General features: G+C 49.3%; 1 protein-coding gene across 3 annotated transcripts; it reads right to left on the reverse strand.

Moving 5' to 3' along the window:
• Window positions 1-888: 888 nt before the first annotated feature.
• On the reverse strand, window positions 889-23,463 carry UBXN1 (UBX domain protein 1). 3 transcript variants are annotated; one of them, XM_077287385.1, is made up of 10 exons: window positions 23,337-23,463; window positions 16,857-16,917; window positions 14,589-14,642; window positions 14,390-14,514; window positions 13,752-13,797; window positions 12,609-12,800; window positions 4,953-5,004; window positions 4,062-4,190; window positions 3,727-3,910; window positions 889-1,133 (listed from the first exon to the last, which is right to left on the reverse strand). In XM_077287385.1, exons 2-10 carry the CDS (start codon window positions 16,913-16,915, stop codon window positions 1,093-1,095), a joined length of 882 nt encoding a protein of 293 aa, XP_077143500.1. In that variant the 5' UTR covers window positions 16,916-16,917; window positions 23,337-23,463; the 3' UTR covers window positions 889-1,092. The 3 variants fall into 3 exon arrangements, with proteins under 3 accessions (XP_077143500.1, XP_077143502.1, XP_077143501.1); XM_077287387.1 differs by having other exon boundaries at window positions 16,823-16,917; window positions 23,337-23,419; XM_077287386.1 differs by lacking the exon at window positions 23,337-23,463 and adding an exon at window positions 23,038-23,058.
• Window positions 23,464-23,504: the final 41 nt, after the last annotated feature.

A 23,504-nucleotide genomic window follows, 5' to 3' on the forward strand; every position in this document is an offset into this window, starting at 1 on the left:
CTCACCTCCTCCTGTACAATGACTGATAACACCTCTATATACAGTAGATAACACAGGATCCACTATTCACAATATGTGATATCACAGCTCACCTCCTCCTCCTCCTGTACAATGACTGGTAACACCTCTATATACAGTAGAAAACACAGGATCCACTATTCACAATATGTGATATCACAGCTCTCCTCCTCATGTACAATGACTGATAACACCTCTATATACAGTAGATTACACAGGATCCACCATTCACAATAGGTGATGTCACAGCTCACCTCCTCCTCAATGACTGATAACACCTCTATATACAGTAGATAACAAAGGATCCACCATTCACAATAGGTGATGTCACAGCTCACCTCCTCCTCCTGTACAATGACTGATAACACCTCTATATACAGGAGATAACACAGGATCCACCATTCACAATAGGTGATGTCACAGCTCATCTCCTCCTCCTGTACAATGACTGTTAACACCTCTATATACAGTAGAAAACACAGGATCCACCATTCACAATGACCTTTGCACATGCTCATTAGACACTTCAATACAGAAGATAAAGGTATGGATCTGAGTATTGTTGCTATGTACATGTGTTGTTTCTTGAAATGACAGGAACTGGAGTCTAAAAACCCCAGTGACCGATGTGAAACCTACAAGATAACTATTTTTTTTTTATAAAGATTGTGATTGGGAAAAATATAACAAATAATGTACAACAAAACATGAGTTAAACAATGGGTCACTTTCTGATGACACATTCCCTGTAAGTGTTTGATGTCAGGATAGAATCAATGGGTTCTGATGGATTTTCAGGTAGATTTTCTAGTCCTTCTCTGTCGGTGGAAAACACTATAATGACCACCTATAACAGACATGACGAGAAAGCAGGGTGTCACACAACGGCTTTATTACCCCCGGAAATACTTAATCTAGCACATCACACTCCGGGAGGTGAGGGAGTCAGTCTGTGTGATCCTCCTTTCAACACAACTTGATGATTTTCTTTCATGTTGGTCTCAGTTTTCGGGTTTTCTCCGCATTTCTTTTTTTTTTTGGTTGATTTCAGAAAGGAAACATCTTTGTGCAGTTTTATTTTTTAGCAACAATTAAGACTGCAGAAGGCACCAAACCTGGAGAAAAGTCACAACAATCAGAACAGGCGAGAGACAAAATGCCACGATAAAAACTCATAAAAGCAGCAAAAATATTAACAGAAAAAGCCTAAACGGAAAGAAGGTTTAATCATCAGCACAGAATGTGGATCCTTTACTTTATGAGCATTAAAACAATGGATTTTTTTATGTACAAGTAGTGAAACTTGATTCTTTACTGTACGAGCTGTGAGCCAGTGGATTCTGTACTTTATGAGCAGTGAGAAAAATAGATTCTTTACTGTGCAAGCAGTGAGGCAACTATTATTGTGAGAGCTGTCAGTCTATGGATTCTTTCCTGTATGAGCAGTGAGATTACGGACTCTTTACTGTAAGAGCAGTGGGACTATGGATTCTTTACTGTAAGAGCAGTAACACTATGGATTCTTTACTATAAGAGCAGTGAGACAATGGATTCTTTACTGTGCAAGTAATAAGACTACAGGGTCTTTACTGTGCAAGCAGTGAGACAACTATTATTGTGAGAGCAGTGGGACTATAGATTGTTTACTGTAAGATCAGTGCAGTGAGATTACGGACTCTTTACTGTGCGACCTGTAAGGGTACCGTCACACAGTCACACTTTGATCGCTACGACGGTACGATCCGTGACGTTCTAGCGATATCCATACGATATCGCAGTGTCTGACACGCAGCAGCGATCAGGGATCCTGCTGAGAATCGTACGTCGTAGCAGATCGTATGGAACTTTCTTTCCTCGCTGGATCTCCCGCTGACATCGCTGGATCGTTGTGTGTGACAGCGATCCAGCGATGCGTTCGCTTGTAACCAGGGTAAACATCGGGTAACTAAGCGCAGGGCCGCGCTTAGTAACCCGATGTTTACCGTGGTTACCAGCGTAAAAGTAAAAAAAACAAAACCGTACATACTTACATTCCGGTGTCTGTCCTCCGGCGTCTCAGCTTCTCTGCACTGTGAGCGCCTGCCAGCCGGAAAGCGAGCACAGCGGTGACGTCTGACGTCACCGCTGTGCTTTCCGGCTATGGCGCTTACACAGTGCAGAGAAGCAGAACGCCGGGGGACAGACACCGGAATGTGAGTATGTACTGTTTGGTTTTTTTACGTTTACGCTGGTAACCAGGGTAAACATCGGGTTACTAAGCGCGGCCCTGCGCTTAGTAACCCGATGTTTACCCTGGTTACCCGGGGACTTCGGCATCGCTCCAGCGCCGTGATTGCAACGTGTGACTGCAGTCTACGACGCTGGAGCGATAATCATACGATCGCTGCGACGTCACGGATCATGCCGTCGTAGCGATCAAAATGGCACTGTGTGACAGTACCCTTAGATGATGGATTCTTTACTGTATGAATAGTGAGACTATGGATTCTTTACTGTAAGAGCAGTGAGATTACGGACTCTACTGTAAGAGCAGTGAGACTATAGATTCTTTACTGTAAGAGCAGTGAGATTACGGACTCTACTGTATAAGCAGTGAGACTATGGATTCTTTACTGTGTGAGCTATAAGTATGGATTCTTTAAAGGGAACCTGTCACCATGTTTTTGGAAGATGGGATAAAAATAGCGTTAAATAGGGGCAGAGGTGGGCATTACATTAGTGTGTTTGTTATGCGTTTATTACCCACCTAAGTTGCCGAAATACCTTTGCAAAGTCTCCGTTTTCGCCTGTCAATCAGGCTAGTCTGGTCAGATGGGCGTTGTCTTCCCCCAGATTTTGCGTAGTTTTCCGTTGGTGGCGTAGTGGTGTGCGCATGCCCAAGGTCCCGAATCCTCTGCCAGGGGATTTCAAAGAGCGCGGTGTCCGTTATTGCATTGGTGATCGGTGGGCGCGGCCATCTTCCTTTGGCCGCGCGTGCGCAGAAGCGGCGCTCTGCTTGCCGCGGCGCTCTGCTGGCCGCGGCTTCAGGAAAATGGCCGCCGCGATATCCATCTGCGCACGCGCGGCATCCCGCGGCCATTTTCCTGAAGCCGCGGCCAGCAGAGCGCCGCTTCTGCGCACGCGCGGCCAAAGGAAGATGGCCGCGCCCACCGATCACCAATGCAATAACGGACACCGCGCTCTTTGAAATCCCCTGGCAGAGGATTCGGGACCTTGGGCATGCGCACACCACTACGCCACCAACGGAAAACTACGCAAAATCTGGGGGAAGACAACGCCCATCTGACCAGACCAGCCTGATTGACAGGCGAAAACGGAGACTTTGCAAAGGTATTTCGGCAACTTAGGTGGGTAATAAACGCATAACAAACACTCTAATGTAACGCCCACCTCTGCCCCTATTTAACGCTATTTTTATCCCATCTTCCAAAAACGTGGTGACAGGTTCCCTTTAATGTATGAGTAGTGAAACTACAGATTCTTTACTGTATGAGTAGTGAGACTATGGAATTATCCATTCTACGCTAATAACGGACTGTAAACAAAGTTTTCCTCTAAGGAAGAATTATGTGGATGTTTTTTAATAATGCCCGTGTCCCTGGGTTTGCACAGTATCTATGGTAAGGGGGTCTATTATTTCCGGTATAACACATTTGCTAAAAAGTCCAAGCAGCTGAGTAGTGGACTATAAATAAAATGACTTCTCACCAAGTTCCTGTAGTGGTTTCTCCATATCTTCCTCTGTGAAGACTCGCCGGGGGAATGAAGTCAGAAGGTTGAACGACTCCTCTGGAACGCCCGGCCAGTTTAGCTCCACATATAAGCGGACGGCTGCCAGTTGTTCACGGGCACGAAATGTATGAGACAGGGCTGTGCCATCAAGTAGGCGCACCTGTGGGCGTAGAACACTATTAGGGTATGTGCACACCAGGACGTTACGGTTTTCATCTGCAGCAGACATTGACCGGTTTTGCCGATGTTATATCCTCGGTCCTTTTAATTTACGCTGCAGATTTTCAGCCAGAGTTATTTTCCCCATTTACCTGAATCCGGCACTCATCATATTCCTTCTTGGCGAGAGGCTCCTGTACAGGGGACGATGGGGAGGGAGTGGGCGCTGCCGGAGGTGACTCTGCAGGGGGGGATATCGGATCTGATGTGGACCCTCCGTACTAAAACAAAAATCGTAAGGCAAAGCTGAATCGGCTGCGGCACATGAAGACGGATATTACTAAGGTTCACATCACATTTAGAGACTACGACCGAGGCTTATATCAGAAGGAGCGTCCGATGTACAGAATATTCCTGATGGAAGGGTGCAGTGTCCCACCTTATAGGCATACATCACTAAGGCTCCCACTGGGAAAAATTATATACTGTACAGGTGCGGGCATATATGTATATAATGTGTGTGTGTGAGTGAGTGAGACAGACAGAGATTATATATATATATATATATATATATATATATATATATATATATATATATATACATACTCACATAGCGCTGGCAAAAATTAAGAGACTACCACATCAAAACCCTGTCATGGGCAGCTCAACCTCCAGACCTGAACCCCATTGAAAACCTCTGGAATGTAACCTAGAGGGATGATGGATAGTCACAAGCCATCAAACAAAGAAGAACTGTGAATGAACAAAATAAATCAGATTCATTCCCAGGACTCCGGTACATTGGCCTGGTCAGTGCCCTATGACCTCTAAACATGAGTCTTCCATGAGTCTTCCAGGATCTTCGCCACGGGTTTATATTAGCCAGTCGGCTGCGATGTCATCTGTGTCTCACCACAATGACAACGTCAGAAGCTGCGGCGAGGATCCTGGAAGGTAACACACCGAGATACTACTGGCTTTACTGGTCAGCGGGAAAGAATGGAGGTGCATGCTACAGTCCAAGATCAGCTAGTCGCACTCACCCTTCTCGCTCGCTCCGCTTTGTCTCGTGCGATTTTCTCTTTGACGCGTTCTCTGTAAGGAAGGACAAAGAGAGGTGATGAAAACTCTACGCTTGTTTATCGCACTATTTACACCGTATCACCATTTATGAAGCCCAAATATCCAACGTAACCTCTTTGCCTTACTGACCCCATCAGGACCGAGACATTTTTCATTTTTTATGCTTTTTTTCTCTCCCCTTCTTCCAAGAGCCAAAACTTTTCTTATTTTTCTGCCGACATAACTGTACGTGGGGTTATTTATTATGGAACGATTTGTAGTCCTGGATGACTTACTTTACCATTCCGGAAAACAGGATAAAATGTACCAAACTTGTACAGGGTTTTTATTTATTTTAATTTTTATATGGTGAAAAATAAAGGATTTTTGTGTACTCACCATAAAATCCTTTTCTCCGAGCCACTCATTGGGGGACACAGGACACTAAGTCTGGCTATTGTTGTCTTAGAAGCAGCCAATCCCTTATGGTGGCCCCTCGGGGAGTACGAACAGCGCATCCATCTGACGAAAAGACGTCGTCCTTGACACGTACCTCCTGAGAGCCCTCACAATGTCCAAAGAGTAAAGAGCTTTTCTCCACACGGTGCACCGGTGCAGGACAAAACTAGGGTAGGACAATATCCTCGTTAAGGTTAAATGAAGACACCAATTTTGGGAGGAAGGATGGGGATGGCCTGAAGACCACCTTGTCTCAGTGAAAAGTCAGAAAAGGAGCTCGGCAGGAGAGAGCAGCTAACTCCGAGACCCTTATGATTGAAGTAATCACAACTAGAAACGCGACCTTCCATGAGAGGTGGGATGGAGAAATATCCTGCAACTGTTCGAACGGAGATTCTTGTAGGACACCCAGGACTAGATTAAGGTCCCAGGTGTCTAGCGGTGCTCTATAGGGAGGTACCACATGGGAGACTCCCTGAAAAAACGTTGTCACCTGGGGTTTGGAAGCGATCTTATGCTGGAACAGGACGGACAAGGCTGAAACTTGCCCCTTGAGGGAGCTCGGCGCCTGGCCTAAATCCAGACTGAAGGAATTCCAAAATGGTGGGAATGTTGAAAACTAGCGGAGGCCGACCTCTGCTTCTGCACCATTGGAAAAAGGTTTTCCAGGTCCGATGATAGATACGCACCAACACCAGCTTTCGAGCATTGATCATGGTGGAAACTACCTCGTGGGGAAAACTCCGCTTGGGTCAGGACCCAGGATTCAACAGCCAAGCCATCAAACACAGGGCCCCTGAGTTCTGGTGGTAAATTGGACCCTGTGAAAGCAGGTCCGGTCGATCCGGTAGTTGCCAAGGGACGTCTGCGAACAGTTGGACCAGTTCTGTGGACCACGCTCGGCGTGGCCAGTCCGAAGCGACTAGGATCACCGGTACCCCCTCCGCCTTGATATTCCTTATGACTTTCAAAATTAAGGGTAAGGGGGGAAACAGGTATGGAAAACGGAAGCGACTCCATGGAAAGACCAGCGCGTCCACCCCGATGGCTCTCTGGTCCCGGGCCACAAAGTCGGGCACCTTGGGCCTTTAACCAGGATGCCATCAGGTCCACGTCTGGAGTTCCCCAGCGATGACAGATCTGCTGGAAAATCTCAGAATGCAGAGACCTCGCCCCCGAGGCCAGGCCCTGACGGCTGAGGAAATCCTCGGCCCAGTTTTCCACTCCTGAAATGTGACCAGCCAAGATAACAGAGTGCTTCCTTTCGTCCCAGCGAAGAATGTGTTCCACCTCGCGCATTGCAGTCTTGCTGCAAGTGCCCCCCTGATGATTGATATAGGCCACAGCCGTGGCATTGTCTGACTTGATACGGATGGGGCGGCCTGCTAGGAGATGATGGAACCGCCGCAGGGACAGCCGAATCACTCGGATCCCCAGGACATTGATGGGAAGGTGTGACTCCTGAGGAGACCAACTCCCCTGGGCAGTGTGATGACGGAAAACCGCTCCCCACCCGAGAAGGCTGGCGTCGGTAGTGACCACCAGCCAATGGACCGGGAGAAAAGACTTCCCTTGGAGAAGAGAGGACCGGAGCGTCCACCACTGGAGTTCCTGCTTGACCCGGGGGGTCAGCTGAGACGGTCGATCGAAGGAAAAGGGGGCTCTTGTCGCAGGTGTCCAAAAATGCATGCTGTAGGAGATACAGATGCAGCTGCAGAAATGGAATTGCTTCCATTGCGGCTACCATCTTCCCGAGGACCCTCATGCCTAAATGGATGGAACGAGGAGACGGTTGACAAAGTGCCCGGACCCTCTGCTGAAGGACTTAGACCTTGTCCCGAGGGAGAATCCCCAACCCTCGGGAAGTGTCCAGAATCATGCCCAGGAAGGTAATCTGCTTAGCTGGAACAGGAGAAGATTTGTTGAGGTTGATCAACCAGCCTAGCCGAGAAAGGGTATCCAATGAAATGCGGACGCACTCCGCGCAGTCTTGGAAAGATGGCTCTTTGATCAGTATGTCTTCTAGATAAGGGAAGACGACTCAACCCCGAAAGTGTAGAATGGACTTGACAGCCACCATGACCTTTGTGAACACCCTGGGGGCAGTGGCGAGGCCAAAGGGCAAAGCCGTGAACTGAAAATGTTCTCCGCGAACGGCGAAGCAAAGGAGCCTTTGGTGAGGGGGGAAGATTTGGGATGTGAAGATACGCATCCCAAATATCAGTGGTGGCTAGGAACTCCCCTTGCTCAATCGAGGAGATGAAGGAATGGAGAGATTCCATCCTGAAATGCCGGACTTTGATAAATTTGTTTAGTAGCTTTAGGTCCAGGATGGGTCTGACTGTACCATCCTTTTTTGAGATCACAAACAGATTTGAATAGAATCCCTTGAACCTTTCGTTTTTCGGAACCGGGGTAATGACTCCGTCTTGGCGGAGTGACTCGATGGCTTGGTAAAAGGATCGAGATCTCATTCACGCTTTGGGGGATGGGAAGCAAAGAACCATGTTGGAGGGGGGGGGAAAGAAAATTCTATTTTGTATCCGGAGGACACCAGATCACTGACCCATTCGTCATTAACGACAGCGAGCCAGACATGGGGAAACTGGAGTAGGCGGCCGCCTACTCTGCTGGTATCGACCGGACAGGGTTGCGAGTCATTTAGCCAAGGGTCTTTGGGGGTCTGGATCCCCTAGATCTGGCCTGCTTGGGGCGAGACTTCCAAGAATGGTTGGGTTTGTATGAGGCCTTTGGACTCTTATCTCTGTGAGCGGGGCGACCCGAACCAGCGGAACTGGCCATCGAGGACCACCCGTAATTGCTGCAAAAAGACCGGAATCGTGTCTTCAGCTGTTGGCGGATTGGGCACCTAACCCTCTGCTGGGGAAGCGACTAACTCGTCCCGCCTGTAGCATACGAGATAAGCTGGTCTAGCTTTTCTCCGACTAAGCGGCTGCTGTGGTAAGGCAGAGATCTTAGGGACTTTTTGGATGCAGAGTCCGCTCGCCAGTCCCTGAGCCATAGCGCCCTTCTAATAGCTACTGCGTTAGAGGCTGCAAGCGCAGAGCAATTAGCTGCGTCTAGGGAGGCGTTTACCAAATAATCACCGGCCAAGGAAATTTGATTGACCAGCTCCGCTATCTCCGGGGGAAGATCACTCTTCTGTATAGCCTTATGCAGGGAATCTGCCCAGGAAGCCACGGCTTTGGCTACCAGATGTCTGGCTGCTCTCTATGCCACCGAATTATGTCCTGGAACTCAGGGTGATTGGCAAAAACCCTATGAGGACATTTGGTCCTTTTAAGGACACTGCGTTATCCGCGTGGGAAGTAGTAGGCTCTTCGTCGACCTGCAATGACTGGTTGACAGCTTCTATAAGGCTATCCACTGTGGCATGATAACCTGGCCTTATTGCCTTAATTAAAGAAGCCATAGATTGCGATAATGAGGAAACCCACTCAGGGGAACTAGTCGCCGTGGGGTCAGTTGCGGTGGGGGGCTCCTGAGCGCATTTAGGTTCGCAAGCATCACAGAGCGGAGTAGTATGCCACCTTGGTAACGCAGCCTGACAAGAGGTGCATGAAGCAAATAACACTATGTGTTTTAGTGGACTTTATGGAGGTTTTAGGTAGGGCCAAGCTGAACCTGTTATCTCCCAATATACTGCAGAAAGCGATATGTGTGCAGTCTTAGGCCATGTTCACACTTTGCGGTTTTTCCCGCGGATCCGCAGCAGTTTCCATAGCGTTTCCATTTACATGTAAACCCTATGGAAACCGCAAACCGCAGTGCACATGCTGCGGGAAAAACCGCGCAGAAACGCAGTGGTTTAAAACCCGCAGCATGTCACTTCTTTGTGCAGAATCGCTGCGATTCTGCACCCACAGGAAAGCATTGAACCGCTTACTTCCCGCATGGGGCTGTGCCCACGTTGCGGGAAGTAAGCGGTTCAATGTGCGGTTGCTACCCGGGGTGGAGGAGAGGAGACTCTCCTCCAGGCCCTGGGAAGCATAAATAGTGTAAAAAAAAGAATTAAAATAAAAAATCATGTTATACTCACCTCTCAGCGCTGCACGCGGCCGTCCGGTCTCAGTTGCTGTGTGAACAGGACCTGCGGTGACGTCGCGGTCACATGACCGTGATGACGCCGCGGTCACATGACCGTGACGTCACGAAGGTCCTTCTTGGCACAGCATCTTTGGAACTGGAGCGCCGCGTGCAGCGCCGAGGAGATCCGGACATCGGAGGGTGAGTATAACCAATTTTTATTATTTTTAACATTACTATTGATGCTGCATATTGCTGCATATGCAGCATCAATAGTATAGGAGTAATCCCGCAGCGGAAACCGCGGAACAAACCGCGATAAATCTGCAGGGATAACCGCAGCGGTTTTGCCCTGCAGATTTATCAATTCCGCTGCGGGAGAACCCGCAGAGGGACGCCGCAAAGTGTGAACGTGGCCTTAAGGTCAGCAGATCACTTTGTGTGGAAAGGAGGGACCTGAGGGCAGTGTAGCAGAGCACTTACCCAGGTCCTGTGCCCCGGAGAAGCTTTGTCCCCAAGCAGTGCAGCGACAGTGCTAACCGTCCTGAGAGGTGAATTAGGGTTCCTGCTGAAAATGGACGCCGAGATTAGGAAGGCGCTTCTCGTACACTGCAGGTGGGCGGGACCGCCAGCATGACACGCGGTCGTGAGCGGGGTTACCGGCTTGCGGCCTAGCAAGGGCCGAAGCCTGGGACTAAATCAGCGGTGCCTGGTCAGAAAAAAACAACCGGGCCCGCAACGCGTTCAGGAGCCCCCCCCCCCCCTGGAGGGAGTGAAGAGCAGAGCTGCCACTCTGCATGCAGGTTAGGATTGCGACAGGGACGGTGCAGGAACCCTCAATCCACCATCCCCTCTGAGGGGGAGGTGAAGAGGGACCGTCCAGCCCCATGCAGCGCCGCTGTTGTATCAGTGGGGGTGCAGTGGGAGCAGCACGGACGCCATAGGGGCTTCTGTGTATCCTAAGGGTTCACTCCCCTAGGATATCACAGGGCTGTGTCTGGCTGTAGCCTGGCTCAGAAGGGGGTACATGGAGGCGACACTCCATGTTCCCGTCTGTTGCTGGTGCGGGGAGATCGGCGCCCTGAAGGGAACCGTCGCCCCTAGTATAGCTCAGGTGTGGCATCCCACGCCGCAGGAGAGGATACGGGGAGGCGACACTATCTCTGCTCATCTGCTGTTGGCTGGGGGAGATCGGCCCCTTGAAAGGATCTGTCGCCCCAGTCTACCTTGTAAAAAAGGTTTAAAAAAGTAAAACTTCAAAAATAAAATAAAAAAGGTATGGTCTGAATAGCAGATGCCAGTGTGCCTCCTACGGACACTAAGCAAGCACTGGTTAGCTGAGGGCCAGCAGGAGGGTGTATACTGCAGGGGAGGAGCGAACTTTCTTTGTATCACTTAGTGTCAGCCTCCTGGTGGCAGCAGCATAACACCCACGGTCTGTGTCCCCCAATGAGGCGAAGGAGAAAAGTCATTTTTCTCTTTTGCAGCTTTTGACTGGACAGACCCTGGTTTGAAGCGAATCCGCTTGAAAGAAGTGACACGCAATTTTATTTTTTTTTTACCCACCAGATTTTTCAGAATCTCTTTAGGAAAACAAAAATGTTCCAAAAAAACTCTGACATATGAAAACAACAAGGTGAGTTTTTTTCATGGAAACATATAGGAAGAATTTTTAAGGAGGATTGATTTTGAAGCAGATCCTCTAACCCCCCCCCCCCCAAAAAAAACCCCTAAAACTCTGTGTGAACAAAGTTCTAGGAAGAATATGTTTCCGCAGTCCTGACAACTAGGAGAGGCTATAGGGAAGAGGGTCACACACCCGCGCAGCCGCCTCTGTAGTATGTGACTATAATGGGGGAGTCAAGTAAAGTCAGAGCTGGCACAATCCATCCTGCGGCTCTGTACTGAGGGGTCATCAAACCGGCAAACCTATTCCCTTAACCCCTTTCTGACCTCGGATGGGATAGCACGTCCGAGGTCAGATCCCCTGCTTTGATGTGGGCTCCAGCGGTGAGCTGGACAGCTGACAGCGGCATTTAACAATCGCTTCCAGCCGGAAACGCGCTCATCGCCGACCCCCGTCACATGATCGGGGGTCAGCGATGCGTCGGCATAGTAACCAGAGGTCTCCTTGAGACCTCTATGGTTGCTGATGCTGGCTTGCTGTGAGCGCCACCCTGTGGTCGGTGCTCATAGCAAGCCTGTAATTCAGCTACATAGGAGAGATCTGATGATCGCTGCTATGTAGCAGAGCCTATCAGGCTATGCCAGCTTCTAGCCTCCCATGGAGGCTATTGAAGCATGGCAAAGGTAAAAAAAAAAAAAAATGTTTAAAATTATGAAATAAATTTAAAAAAAAATAAAAGTTTAAATCACCCCCCTTTCGCCCCATTCAAAATAAAACAATAAAAATAAAATCAAATATACACATATTTGGTATCGCCACGTTCAGAATCGCCCCAACCTATCAATGAAAAAAAAAGGATTAACATGATCGCTAAACGGCGTAGCGAGAAAAAAATCTGAAACGCCCGAATTACGTTTTTTTGGTCGCCGCGACAATGCAGTAAAATGCAATAACGGGCGATCAAAAGAACGTATCTGCACCAAAATGGTATCAATAAAAACGTCTGCTGGGGGCGCAAAAAATAAGCCCTCACCTGACCCCAGATCACGAAAAATGGAGACGCTCTACGGGTATGGGAAAATGGCGCAATTTTTTTTTTTTTTTAGCAAAGTTTGGAATTTTTTTTCACCACTTAGATAAAAAAATAACCTAGACATGTTTGGTGTCTATGAACTCGTAATGACCTGGAGAATCACAATGGCAGGTCAGTTTTAGCATTTAGAGAACCTAGCAAAAAAGCCAAACGAAAAACCCACATGGGATTGCACTTTTCTTTGCAATTTCACCTCACTAGGAATTTGTTTCCCATTTTCTAGTACACGACATGATAAAACCAATGATGTCGTTCAAAAGTACAACTCGTCCCGCAAAAAATAAGCCCTCACATGGCCATATTGACGGAAAAATAAAAAAGTTATGGCTCTGTGAAGGAGGAGAGCGAAAAACAGAAAATCCCAAGGTCATGAAGGGGTTAAATCAGCATTTTTGCCAGCGGTGGCGTCACCTTGCCATCTTCTCCTCCTGCTTCTCCCTCCTCCTGTCTTCCGCTGCTTTCTGCATTTCTTGCTCTTGCATCTTCTGTCGGATTACGGATAACTCCTGTCCTTGCTTCCGCCTCTGTTTCTCCTGCTCGATTCTCTCCCGCTTTTCTCGCTCTTCTCGCTCTTGTTGCTTTTGCGCTATCAGCTCCATCATCCTGTGGACAGATATCGTCAAGGAATCATTCCCAAAATTTAGTGTAGTACTCACAGATTTCAGTCTGTCATCAGTAATAATAATATTAGCAAATCCCTCCATTTATAAATGCAGTATAGTTGTTCTGACTCGCTATGTCGCTTACCCCATCTGCAGGACATTGCAGTATCTTATGTATCCATGGCTATAACTAACTGTCACTATACGAGTGGTCGTAACCATGGATACCTAAGCTAATGCAATGCTCTGCATATGGGTTATCCGGAGAACTATACTACATTTCTAATTGGAGGTATTTACTAATATTATTATTGCACCTACTACATATTGGCATAGGATTTTGGGGATGGAAATACCCCTTTAAAGGGAATGTCACATGATTATCCGTTACCAGCAGTCACACATGCTCAATTCCACCTCCTGGAAGTTTGTACAGAAGAACTACAGAGGGATTCCTACTATCATACGGACCGTCCATAAGAATCAGCGGCTTCCTATCACTAGCACATTACATGGACACTCTGAGAAAAATTATAAGAACAGTAAGGGGCGCCGTAGATACTGCAGTGAATATGATGGGTCTGTAAAAGGCAGGTGCAGGCAGTATAACACAGCAGGCAGCCACCGTGTGAGGAGCAGGCTCAGCTCTTAAGCCCGTTCCATACATCTAAGCCAGAGGCGTGACGTACATGTACATCGAACGTCGGGAAGGGAGTAACATGTCCATCATCAATAGCAGGAGGGGAAAAACTATGGAGAACCTTACTGCAGGCCCATGCATAAAAAAACAACGCGGCTCTGCCCCTAGTGAGGTTGCTCGTAACGGATAATAATAGTTTAGTTATGTGCTGAATGGCGGCTGCTTGGGGCATCGCTTTTCCCATCTGCACTAGTCATATATAAGCCCCCCGTCTGCGAACCCTACAGACCCCAATGCTCTCATTAAATTTACCTTCTCGTCTGCCGCTCCTTCTCCTCCTCGGTTAAAGATGCCCTTTCTTAATAGGAAACAAAAGGGTCAACACCAGTGAGACATAATGACATTGGAGATTTTGTGGCACACACTGACTATATATATATATATATATATATATATATATATATATATATATATATATATATATATATATATATATATATATATATATATATATATATATATATATATATAATGTTTTTCTACCGAGGTGCATAAATCCTTATGATTAAAAATTATGCTTTTGTTAATATTATTAAAAGGAAAGAAACTTAGTAATTCCTAGCCAACAAATACTTACACATATGTGGTGACCAACTAATATCCAATTAATACGTCACATGGAAAACAGGACTGAATACAAGATCAGGCCGGGGGGGTGTCCTAACATTTTCCCTCAATGATGGATCCTAAAGATAAGCCCTGCCTGACTGTGGAGGTTGGCTTCCTAGATAAAGCACGCACGTGATGTCGCCCCGCTCACCGGTGTCTGACCATAGGTAGTCCCGACTAAAGCCCCCAATGACAGTGTACCTGAAAAACAGTGGGCCGAGCGCCCAACGACATGGAGCCAAAGTCTGGTCCTGCCCAATATATAGGTTAGAATTTCTGACCTGAACTTGCGTCCATTTCCGGTGAACCTGTGTCCATCTCTTGTGGCTTCTGCCCGCTCGCATCCTCTTTGGTGTCCAGCACAGCCGGCTCATCGATGTCAGGATCGTCTTCATGTTCCATCAGCCTGGAAGAGCCACAATGAGACTCCAGCAAACATTGGGACCTGTCTACACTGTGCACAAAGATGACGCTCCTTACCAGTCCATGGCCGACTCTATGCCTTGATTTCCAGTGGCCGCCACAGCCTTTTCCCTGTTCCAGGAAGAGATGGTACAAAGATTTATTAAGACATTTTCAGCCCCTCCTAGGCTCCTGGGCACGGGTGCAACTCTAACTACTGCATCAACTATAGTTCCTACCAAATGGACTCGCCAAATTACCGAGGTGCTGATCATAGGGCACATACGCTCTCTGCAATTTAGCACCTAAAGGCAGAAAATTCAGTGTTTGTTATACACTATTCTTTATTCACCCTCCCCAGGTCCGGAGTGGAGTCTCCACCACTGCTTACTGTGTGCTGTGTTATTGTCTGCAACGACAGCCAATCAGTGAGCTTGGAGTGGGCGTGTTCCGCCTACATACGCACAATGATTGGCTGCCGAACTATCCATGTGACGTCGACACAGCAGCCAAAAACTAACACTGGAAGTATTGGCGCTCAACACGGAGAGAGTGAGTAAAGCACGGTTTGTCCGCCTTAGATCAGGATTTCCTGAAAAGAGACCCCTTTTAGCCATTCAACAGAATGGAGTGCGATCAAATAACCAACAGCCCAGTGGTCCTCATCCTTAGCCATTAAAGAACCCCGATTCCAATGGCGCTAAACTGGTAGACTGGTGAGGATTCCACTGACTGGACCCCCTGAGCGATGAACCTGTTGCACCATTCACCCTTTAATGACCACAGACTTGTGTCCAGGGACACTCACCAGTCTAAGGGTACTGTCACACAGTGGCACTTTGATCGCTCCGACGGCACGATCCGTGACGTTGCAGCGTCGCTTGATTATCGCTCCAGCGTCGTAGACTGCGGTCACACTTTGCAATGCACGGCGCTGGAGCGATAATTTCATGAGGTAGTTGCGATGTAGAAGTCATACGGGACATTGGGAATATCGTGCACACCTTTGTTACACGCTGCGATCATGCCGCCACAGCGGGACACTTGACGATGAAATAAAGTTTCAAACGATCTGCTACGACGTACGATTCTCAGCGGGGTCCCTGATCGCAATAGCGTGTCAGACACAGCGATATCGTAACTATATCGCTGGAACGTCACGGATCGTACCGTCGTAGCGAACAAAGTGCCACTGTGTGACAGTACCCTAACAGTTATAACCAAACCAGGGAGTTTAGGCTGGAATACCCCTTTAATGTAAATATGGGTGGACAGATTTTGCAAATATCAATTCACCCATAGCTCAGATCTACGGCATAGATGCTGCCTTGTGGGAACGGGATGACGTATCATGGCTAAAACAATCCACCTTCTTTTTTCTCCAGCGCTGGTCATTTGACTGTGACCCTACAACAAAGGCTTTAGTGAGACCAACTTTGTCTTGCCTCCTCAAAGTTTCACAGAGGCATCAGGAATAAAAGTGTCTGACCATGTAATAACCCCACCCATCATGGGTGTCCCGTAGTAAGAGATTCTCAGGACCCTGGTCCGATGTCTACGCTGGTATCAGTGGCTGACGACCCAGACTTTCTCGCCCAACACTTGAATGCCAACATCTAGAGTACCCCCCAATGACGTCATCTAATGACTTGTGACTTGGCCTAATGCGACGTCACGGGGGTCTACTGATCACAAGGATGCCACCTTTGAGTGCCGGCCAAGGATATTAACACTGGAACAGAATCCTGCAAATCTTTTTGCTCAGCCATATTGTCCCCTTTACCATATAGAGTTCTCCCCTTCTTCATAGACGATTACTGTCGGATAGTGCTTTTATAAACGAGCAATTTGGAAATTTACTGCTAATCAAAATTTGCAGAAGTTCTTGAGATATTAACACATTTCTATTGTTTTTCTCCTCGTTGCCTAGGAGACCGACCACTGCTGCCGTCTAGCTTGGAAGCACTGCCAGGGATATGGAAATAAATGGCGCTCTCCAGCTATCCTGACTAGCTTTAAACAAGCCCAATAGAAAAGTCAGCACTGTGCAGGTTCTGCTGTCCAGCAGCAATGGTCGGTCTCCGAGGCAACGAGCTGTAAATAAAAAGAAAAGTGTTAATATCTCAAGAACGACTGAAAATTTTAATAAGCAGAAAATTGCAAAATAGCTTGTATTTGTGAGCACTATCAGTTAATGGGCCGTGCCTGGTACTACGGGTCAGAGCCATTGAAGTCAATGGAGTTGAGCCGCAATATCACACACAACTCGTGACGCTGTTTCAGGAGGATTTTTTCTTTTTCTCATACTGTACCATAGAGGAGGTGAAAAAACATTATATATATTACGCTCTGCTCGGGGGGAATCCCATCTCTATGAGGCTTTCCAGCGCTGAACACTCGGACATTTCTAGAAATAGGAAACACAAGGGTACAACGGTGATGGATCATGTACGTTTTTTCGAGACTACGACTTATTTATCAAAACGATTGGTGACAAGTGCATGACCAATAGCGGTCCCCTACCACTGGGGTCCCTATTGATAATGAGACAAGGGTCCCAAATTTCCTCCAAAGGCTGGGGGACAGATGGAAATGGCCCACAGGCAATTTTCACAAATCCGTGCGTTTCACAGCGCAGGTATGGACCTCCATGTAAGAATAGGTGATACTTTGTCATCATGGTAAAACCCTTTACAGGAGAGTATAAACCTAAATGTATCTTCTAGATATAGATGTGACAGAATATTTTAACATCAGGAGTCTCTAAAATAATCAATTTTAATACAACTGTACAGACAGAGAGACATGTGTTTCACCCAGGCTTTATCAGGTGGTTTAGGTACAGAGCATTGCGGCCAGGGCCGCCATTAGGGCATTACAGCCATGACTGGTGTATGGGGCCCGATGGTCAGAGGGGGCCCGCATCGGGCCATGTCTCATCTGCTCACCGCCCCCCCTACAGGCGCTGCGGCCCGCACGTCAATAGTTAACAGCCGCCAGCCAGTCGGAGGCTGGCAGCTGACTTAAGCCGCAGGGCGCATGTCGCCGGCGTCTGACGTCATTGTCAGCCGCCGGCGAGTGCGTGCTTCACCTGCGTGGAGGGAGTGAGCTTCGCCCGCCGCAGGAGCGCGGCCAAGTAAGAACTCGTGTTTTGTTTTTTGGGGGTTTTTTTTGAGAGCGGCGATCCAGGGGGCCCCGGGGCAGAGATGCTGGACACGCTGGGGCAGAGATGCTGGACACGCTGGGGCAGAGATGCTGGACACGCTGGGGCAGAGATGCTGGACACGCTGGGGCAGAGATGCTGGACACGCTGGGGCAGAGATGCTGGACACGCTGGGGCAGACATGCTGGACACGCTGGGGCAGACATGCTGGACACGCTGGGGCAGAAATGCTGGACACGCTGGGGCAGAAATGCTGGACACGCTGGGGCAGAAATGCTGGACACGCTGGGGCAGAAATGCTGGACACGCTGGGGCAGAAATGCTGGACACGCTGGGGCAGAAATGCTGGACACGCTGGGGCAGAAATGCTGGACACGCTGGGGCAGAAATGCTGGACACGCTGGGGCAGAAATGCTGGACACGCTGGGGCAGAAATGCTGGACACGCTGGGGCAGAAATGCTGGACACGCTGGGGCAGAAATGCTGGACACGCTGGGGCAGAAATGCTGGACACGCTGGGGCAGAAATGCTGGACACGCTGGGGGCAGAAATGCTCGAGAAACTGGGGGCAGAAATGCTCGAGAAACTGGGGGCAGAAAAGTCGAGGATCGGCCAGAACACGAAACCCTATGCACGTCAATGGGGATTATTGTGTGTCTGTGTTGTTGTTGTCGTGTTGTTGTGTGTGTTTTCGTTCTCTCTCTCTCTCTCTCAGCACTGAAAATTTCGTTTTACACATTCCAAATCGCTACTACGCACAAGCGATAAAATGATGATAGGCGTGCATGCCCTAACCCCTATGTCATCACTCTGCCCACGCTCCTTCATTGGCTGTAAAAATGGCGCTAAACGCATCATACGAAACGCGACTTTGGCGCCAAGATCGCGTACCGCATGGCCGACCCCACACAGGGATCGGGTCGGGTTTCATGAGACGCCGACTTTACCAAAAGTCGGCGACTTATGAAAATGAACGATCCGTTTCGCTCAACCCCACTGGAGACACTGGGGGCAGAAATGCTGGAGACACTGGGGGCAGAAATGCTGGAGACACTGGGGGCAGAAATGCTGGAGACACTGGGGGCAGAAATGCTGGAGACACTGGGGGCAGAAATGCTGGAGACACTGGGGGCAGAAATGCTGGAGACACTGGGGGCAGAAATGCTGGAGACACTGGGGGCAGAAATGCTGGAGACACTGGGGGCAGAAATGCTGGAGACACTGGGGGCAGAAATGCTGGAGACACTGGGGGCAGAAATGCTGGAGACACTGGGGGCAGAAATGCTGGAGACACTGGGGGCAGAAATGCTGGAGACTGGGGGCAGAAATGCTGGAGACACTGGGGGCAGAAATGCTGGAGACACTGGGGGCAGAATGGAGATACGGGCATGAATGGAGACACGGGGCAGAATGAAAGACATGGGGGCATGATTGGAGACACTGGGGGCAGGATTGGAGACAGATCGTGCAGGATCATGGGGCAGGATGATTACAATGGAGACAGATTGGGCAGGATGGGGAGATCATATGGGGCGATCATATGGGGCAGGATGGGGAGATCATATGGGGCAGAATGGATACTCATGATGGCAGGATGGGAGAACATATGGCTGGAGCCAAGAATGAGACACACAGGGGCCAGGATGGGGGATATTATTATTACCATAGGGGCTAATTAAGGGATATTATTACTGCAGTGACGTATTTATTTTATTTTTTGAGTATACTGTATTAAAAGGGGGTGCGGTCCTGTTACTGTGTAGAGTGATACTATGTCGCCTTTTTTTCTTCATGTGGTGTAATGTAGAAGTTGGGAAAAATTAAGTAATGTGTTCTGCAAGCGGAGCTCGAGATAACTGTGTTATTTCCTGCAGAGACAAGTCCTGGCTGGAAGAAGTGACGGCGGTCTGTGCTGGATGAAAGTTGAAAAATGAAGGACTTCTCCTAGAGACGTCACTGGTGAGTCAGTGTGTTACCTATACACTGACACTATACACTATATACAGAGCTCCTGTGTATAATGTCACCAGTGATCACTGTATTACCTATACATTATATACAGAGCTCCTGTGTATAATATCACCAGTGATCACTGTATTACCTGTACACAGACACTGCATACCAAGTACAGATCTCCTGTGTATAATAGCACTTATGGTGATGGTATTTTGGTGGGTTTTTTTTATTACTGATCAGTATTGTAGTATTCGGTCACTTTGTGGTGGTAATATGTGGTCTGGTCATGGTGCGGTGGTATTTGTCCCTTGTATGTGCTATTTGGTCACTATGTGGTAATAATATGGTGTCTGGTCATGGTGTTTTGGTATTTGTTCCTTTATGTGATGTTATTCGATCACTGTGGCGGTAATATGTGGTCTTCACATGGTATAGCGGTATTTGTTCCTTGTATGTGATATTATTGGTCATTTTACAAATTGAAAAAAAAATTAAAATATACCTAAATTGTACTGCATATTTTAACAAATATTTAATAGGTTACAACAGAGTAGGGCCCGGCCAAAAGTGTCTACCGTGTTATGGTGGCGGCTTAAAAAATCTTTTGGCCAAAACAAAAGCTGCCGGTTATATGTGTGATCTGGTGATGGGAACTGTTAATGTGTGATAGGTGAGAAGTGGAGTTTTTCCAAGAGAGAGCGGTGGGACTGTGGACAGTTCGAGGGGTGGAGCGTGGAGGTGGGGCTGGGGTGGAGCCTGGGCGGAGTCTCAAGGGGGCCAAAAAAAAATTGCCAGTATGGGGCCCCAAAATTTCTAGTGGCAGCCCTGGTGATGAGCAAAATGTCTCAAAAACACTTACAATAGGAAAACCATATCACATTTTGAGTGATCTTTAAGGCATTTTTTCTAGCAGTTCCACTTTCCCCCAAAAAAGCCTTATGTGCAGCAGTTCAGAGATGTCTGGCTCAAGCAGATGCCTTCGCAATGGTAGCAACGGCCATTTTGTCCATTTGTTAAATGTATTTACAATTAGCTTGTTAGTCGTAAATATTTACACATATTGTATTTATTTCATTTTCTCCTGCTGTTAGGACGCACAACAAAGCATTAGGATGGGTCACCACACCAATGTAGAACAGATTAGTTGGACGTCATCCCCGTCACGCGGTCGCCTCCGATCCGCTGTTACCGCTGCTGCCAAAAACTGCTCCTATTGTGCAGTTACTAACAGATGACTTAAAGAGGGGGGGACCCCAATAATCTGATACTGATGATTAGAGTTGGTGCAAATCGATTTGCAGGACCCTTTCCATCTAGAACCATCAGACGGGAGCCCTGAGAACCGCCCCTCACCTCCTGGCATCTCAGGTTCTTCTTTTGATTAGCCGGCCTGGTACAACATCATAATGCAACGACTATGTCACGCAGCGATGATGAAGTAACGCAGCGACAAAGGCAGCACACAGCGACGGTGGAGTCACCCAGCAACGATGGCGTCACGCAGCGACTAAGGCGTCACGCAGCAACGATGACATCACACCAGGCAACTAATCAAAAGACGATGGAGTCACCCAGCAACGATGGCGTCACGCAGCGATGGTGGAGTTACCCAGCAACGATGGCGTCACGCAGCGACTAAGGCGTCACCCAGCAACGATAGCGTCACGCAGCGACTAAGGCGTCACCCAGCAACGATGGCGTCACCCAGCGACGGTGGCGTCACCCAGCGACGGTGGCGTCACCCAGCGACGGTGGCGTCACCCAGCGACGGTGGCGTCACCCAGCGACGATGGCGTCACCCAGCGACGGTGGAGTCACCCAGCGACGGTGGCGTCACCCAGCGACGGTGGAGTCACCCAGCGACGGTGGAGTCACCCAGCGACGATGGCGTCACCCAGCGACGGTGGAGTCACCCAGCGACGATGGCGTCACCCAGCGACTATGGCAGTCACGCAGCGACTATGGCAGTCACACAGCAACGATGGAGTCACGCAGCGACTATGGCAGTCACGCAGCGACTATGGCAGTCACGCAGCGACTATGGCAGTCACGCAGCGACTATGGCAGTCACGCAGCGACTATGGCAGTCACGCAGCGACTATGGCAGTCACGCAGCGACGGTGGAGTCACCCAGCGACGGTGGAGTCACCCAGCGACGGTGGAGTCACCCAGCGACGGTGGAGTCACCCAGCGACGGTGGAGTCACCCAGCGACGATGGCGTCACCCAGCGACGGTGGAGTCACCCAGCGACGATGGCGTCACCCAGCGACGGTGGAGTCACCCAGCGACGACGGCGTCACCCAGCGACGACGGCAGTCACGCAGCGACTATGGCAGTCACACAGCAACGATGGAGTCACGCAGCGACTATGGCAGTCACGCAGCGACTATGGCAGTCACGCAGCGACTATGGCAGTCACGCAGCGACTATGGCAGTCACGCAGCGACTATGGCAGTCACGCAGCGACTATGGCAGTCACGCAGAGACTTTGGAGTCACCTAGCGACTAAGGCGTCACCCAGCGACGAAGGCGTCACCCAGCGACGATGGAGTCACGCAGCGACGATGGAGTCACCTAGCGACGATGGAGTCACCTAGCGACTAAGGCGTCACCCAGCGACGATGGAGTCACGCAGCGACGATGGAGTCACCCAGCGACGATGGAGTCACCTAGCGACTAAGGCGTCACCCAGCGACGATGGAGTCACGCAGCGACGATGGAGTCACCCAGCGACGATGGAGTCACCCAGCGACGATGGAGTCACCCAGCGACGATGGAGTCACCCAGCGACGATGGAGTCACGCAGCGACGATGGAGTCACGCAGTGACTAAGGCGTCACCCAGCGACGATGGAGTCACCCAGCGACGATGGAGTCACCCAGCGACGATGGAGTCACCCAGCGACCATGGAGTCACCCAGCGACCATGGAGTCACCCAGCGACCATGGAGTCACCCAGCGACCATGGAGTCACCCAGCGACCATGGAGTCACCCAGCGACCATGGAGTCACCCAGCGACCATGGAGTCACCCAGCGACCATGGAGTCACCCAGCGACCATGGAGTCACCCAGCGACCATGGAGTCACCCAGCGACCATGGAGTCACGCAGCGACGATGGAGTCACGCAGCGACGATGGAGTCACCCAGCGACGAAGGCGTCACCCAGCGATGATGGAGTCATCCAGCGATGATGGAGTCACCCAGCGACAAAGGCGTCACCCAGCGAAGATGGCATCACGCAGCAACGATGACATCACACCAGGCAACTAATCAAAAGAAGAGTCCTGGCTATCAGGATTGATCAGTGGTTCCATCCAGAGGCCACTGATCACCTCCATGGCTGATGGATCGGCTTCTGCGAATCACCGATGTCCTGACCCAAAGATTAATCATCAACATGAGATACCTCAAGAACCCCTTTAAGGTTCCAGACATTCCCTTTAAATTCAACCCCACAGATGAGCGATGTGCTGCCAGACACCCAGGAAAACAATGGACCAGTGAGGAGTCCGGTCAGCCGAGCAGGCTCCCCCCCCCCGGTTTGACATGCGGCATATCTATGTAAGCACGTGTGTGACCGCAGACAATGCGCCGGTATGAATGAGCGCCACAACCGCCTCCTGCACCAGATACCGAGAAACGCGCCATTCTATGCACCAGACAGAGACGGAGAAGAGGCTGGTGACGTCACGTGATCTCACTCACCGGCGGCTCCCGGAAAACCACGTGACGCTGCACCCGGAGAGGGGCGGGGATGCAACCGCTTCCCACTATGTACGGAAGCCGGAAAGGGACAACAAAAGCTCAATGGAGATTTTTTTTTTTTTGCTTCTTCCTCTTGCGTAATGCGTAACGTAGCGCGTACGTCGAGGA

This window comes from Ranitomeya variabilis, chromosome 2 (assembly GCF_051348905.1).
Source record: "Ranitomeya variabilis isolate aRanVar5 chromosome 2, aRanVar5.hap1, whole genome shotgun sequence".
Lineage (NCBI taxonomy): Eukaryota > Metazoa > Chordata > Amphibia > Anura > Dendrobatidae > Ranitomeya > Ranitomeya variabilis.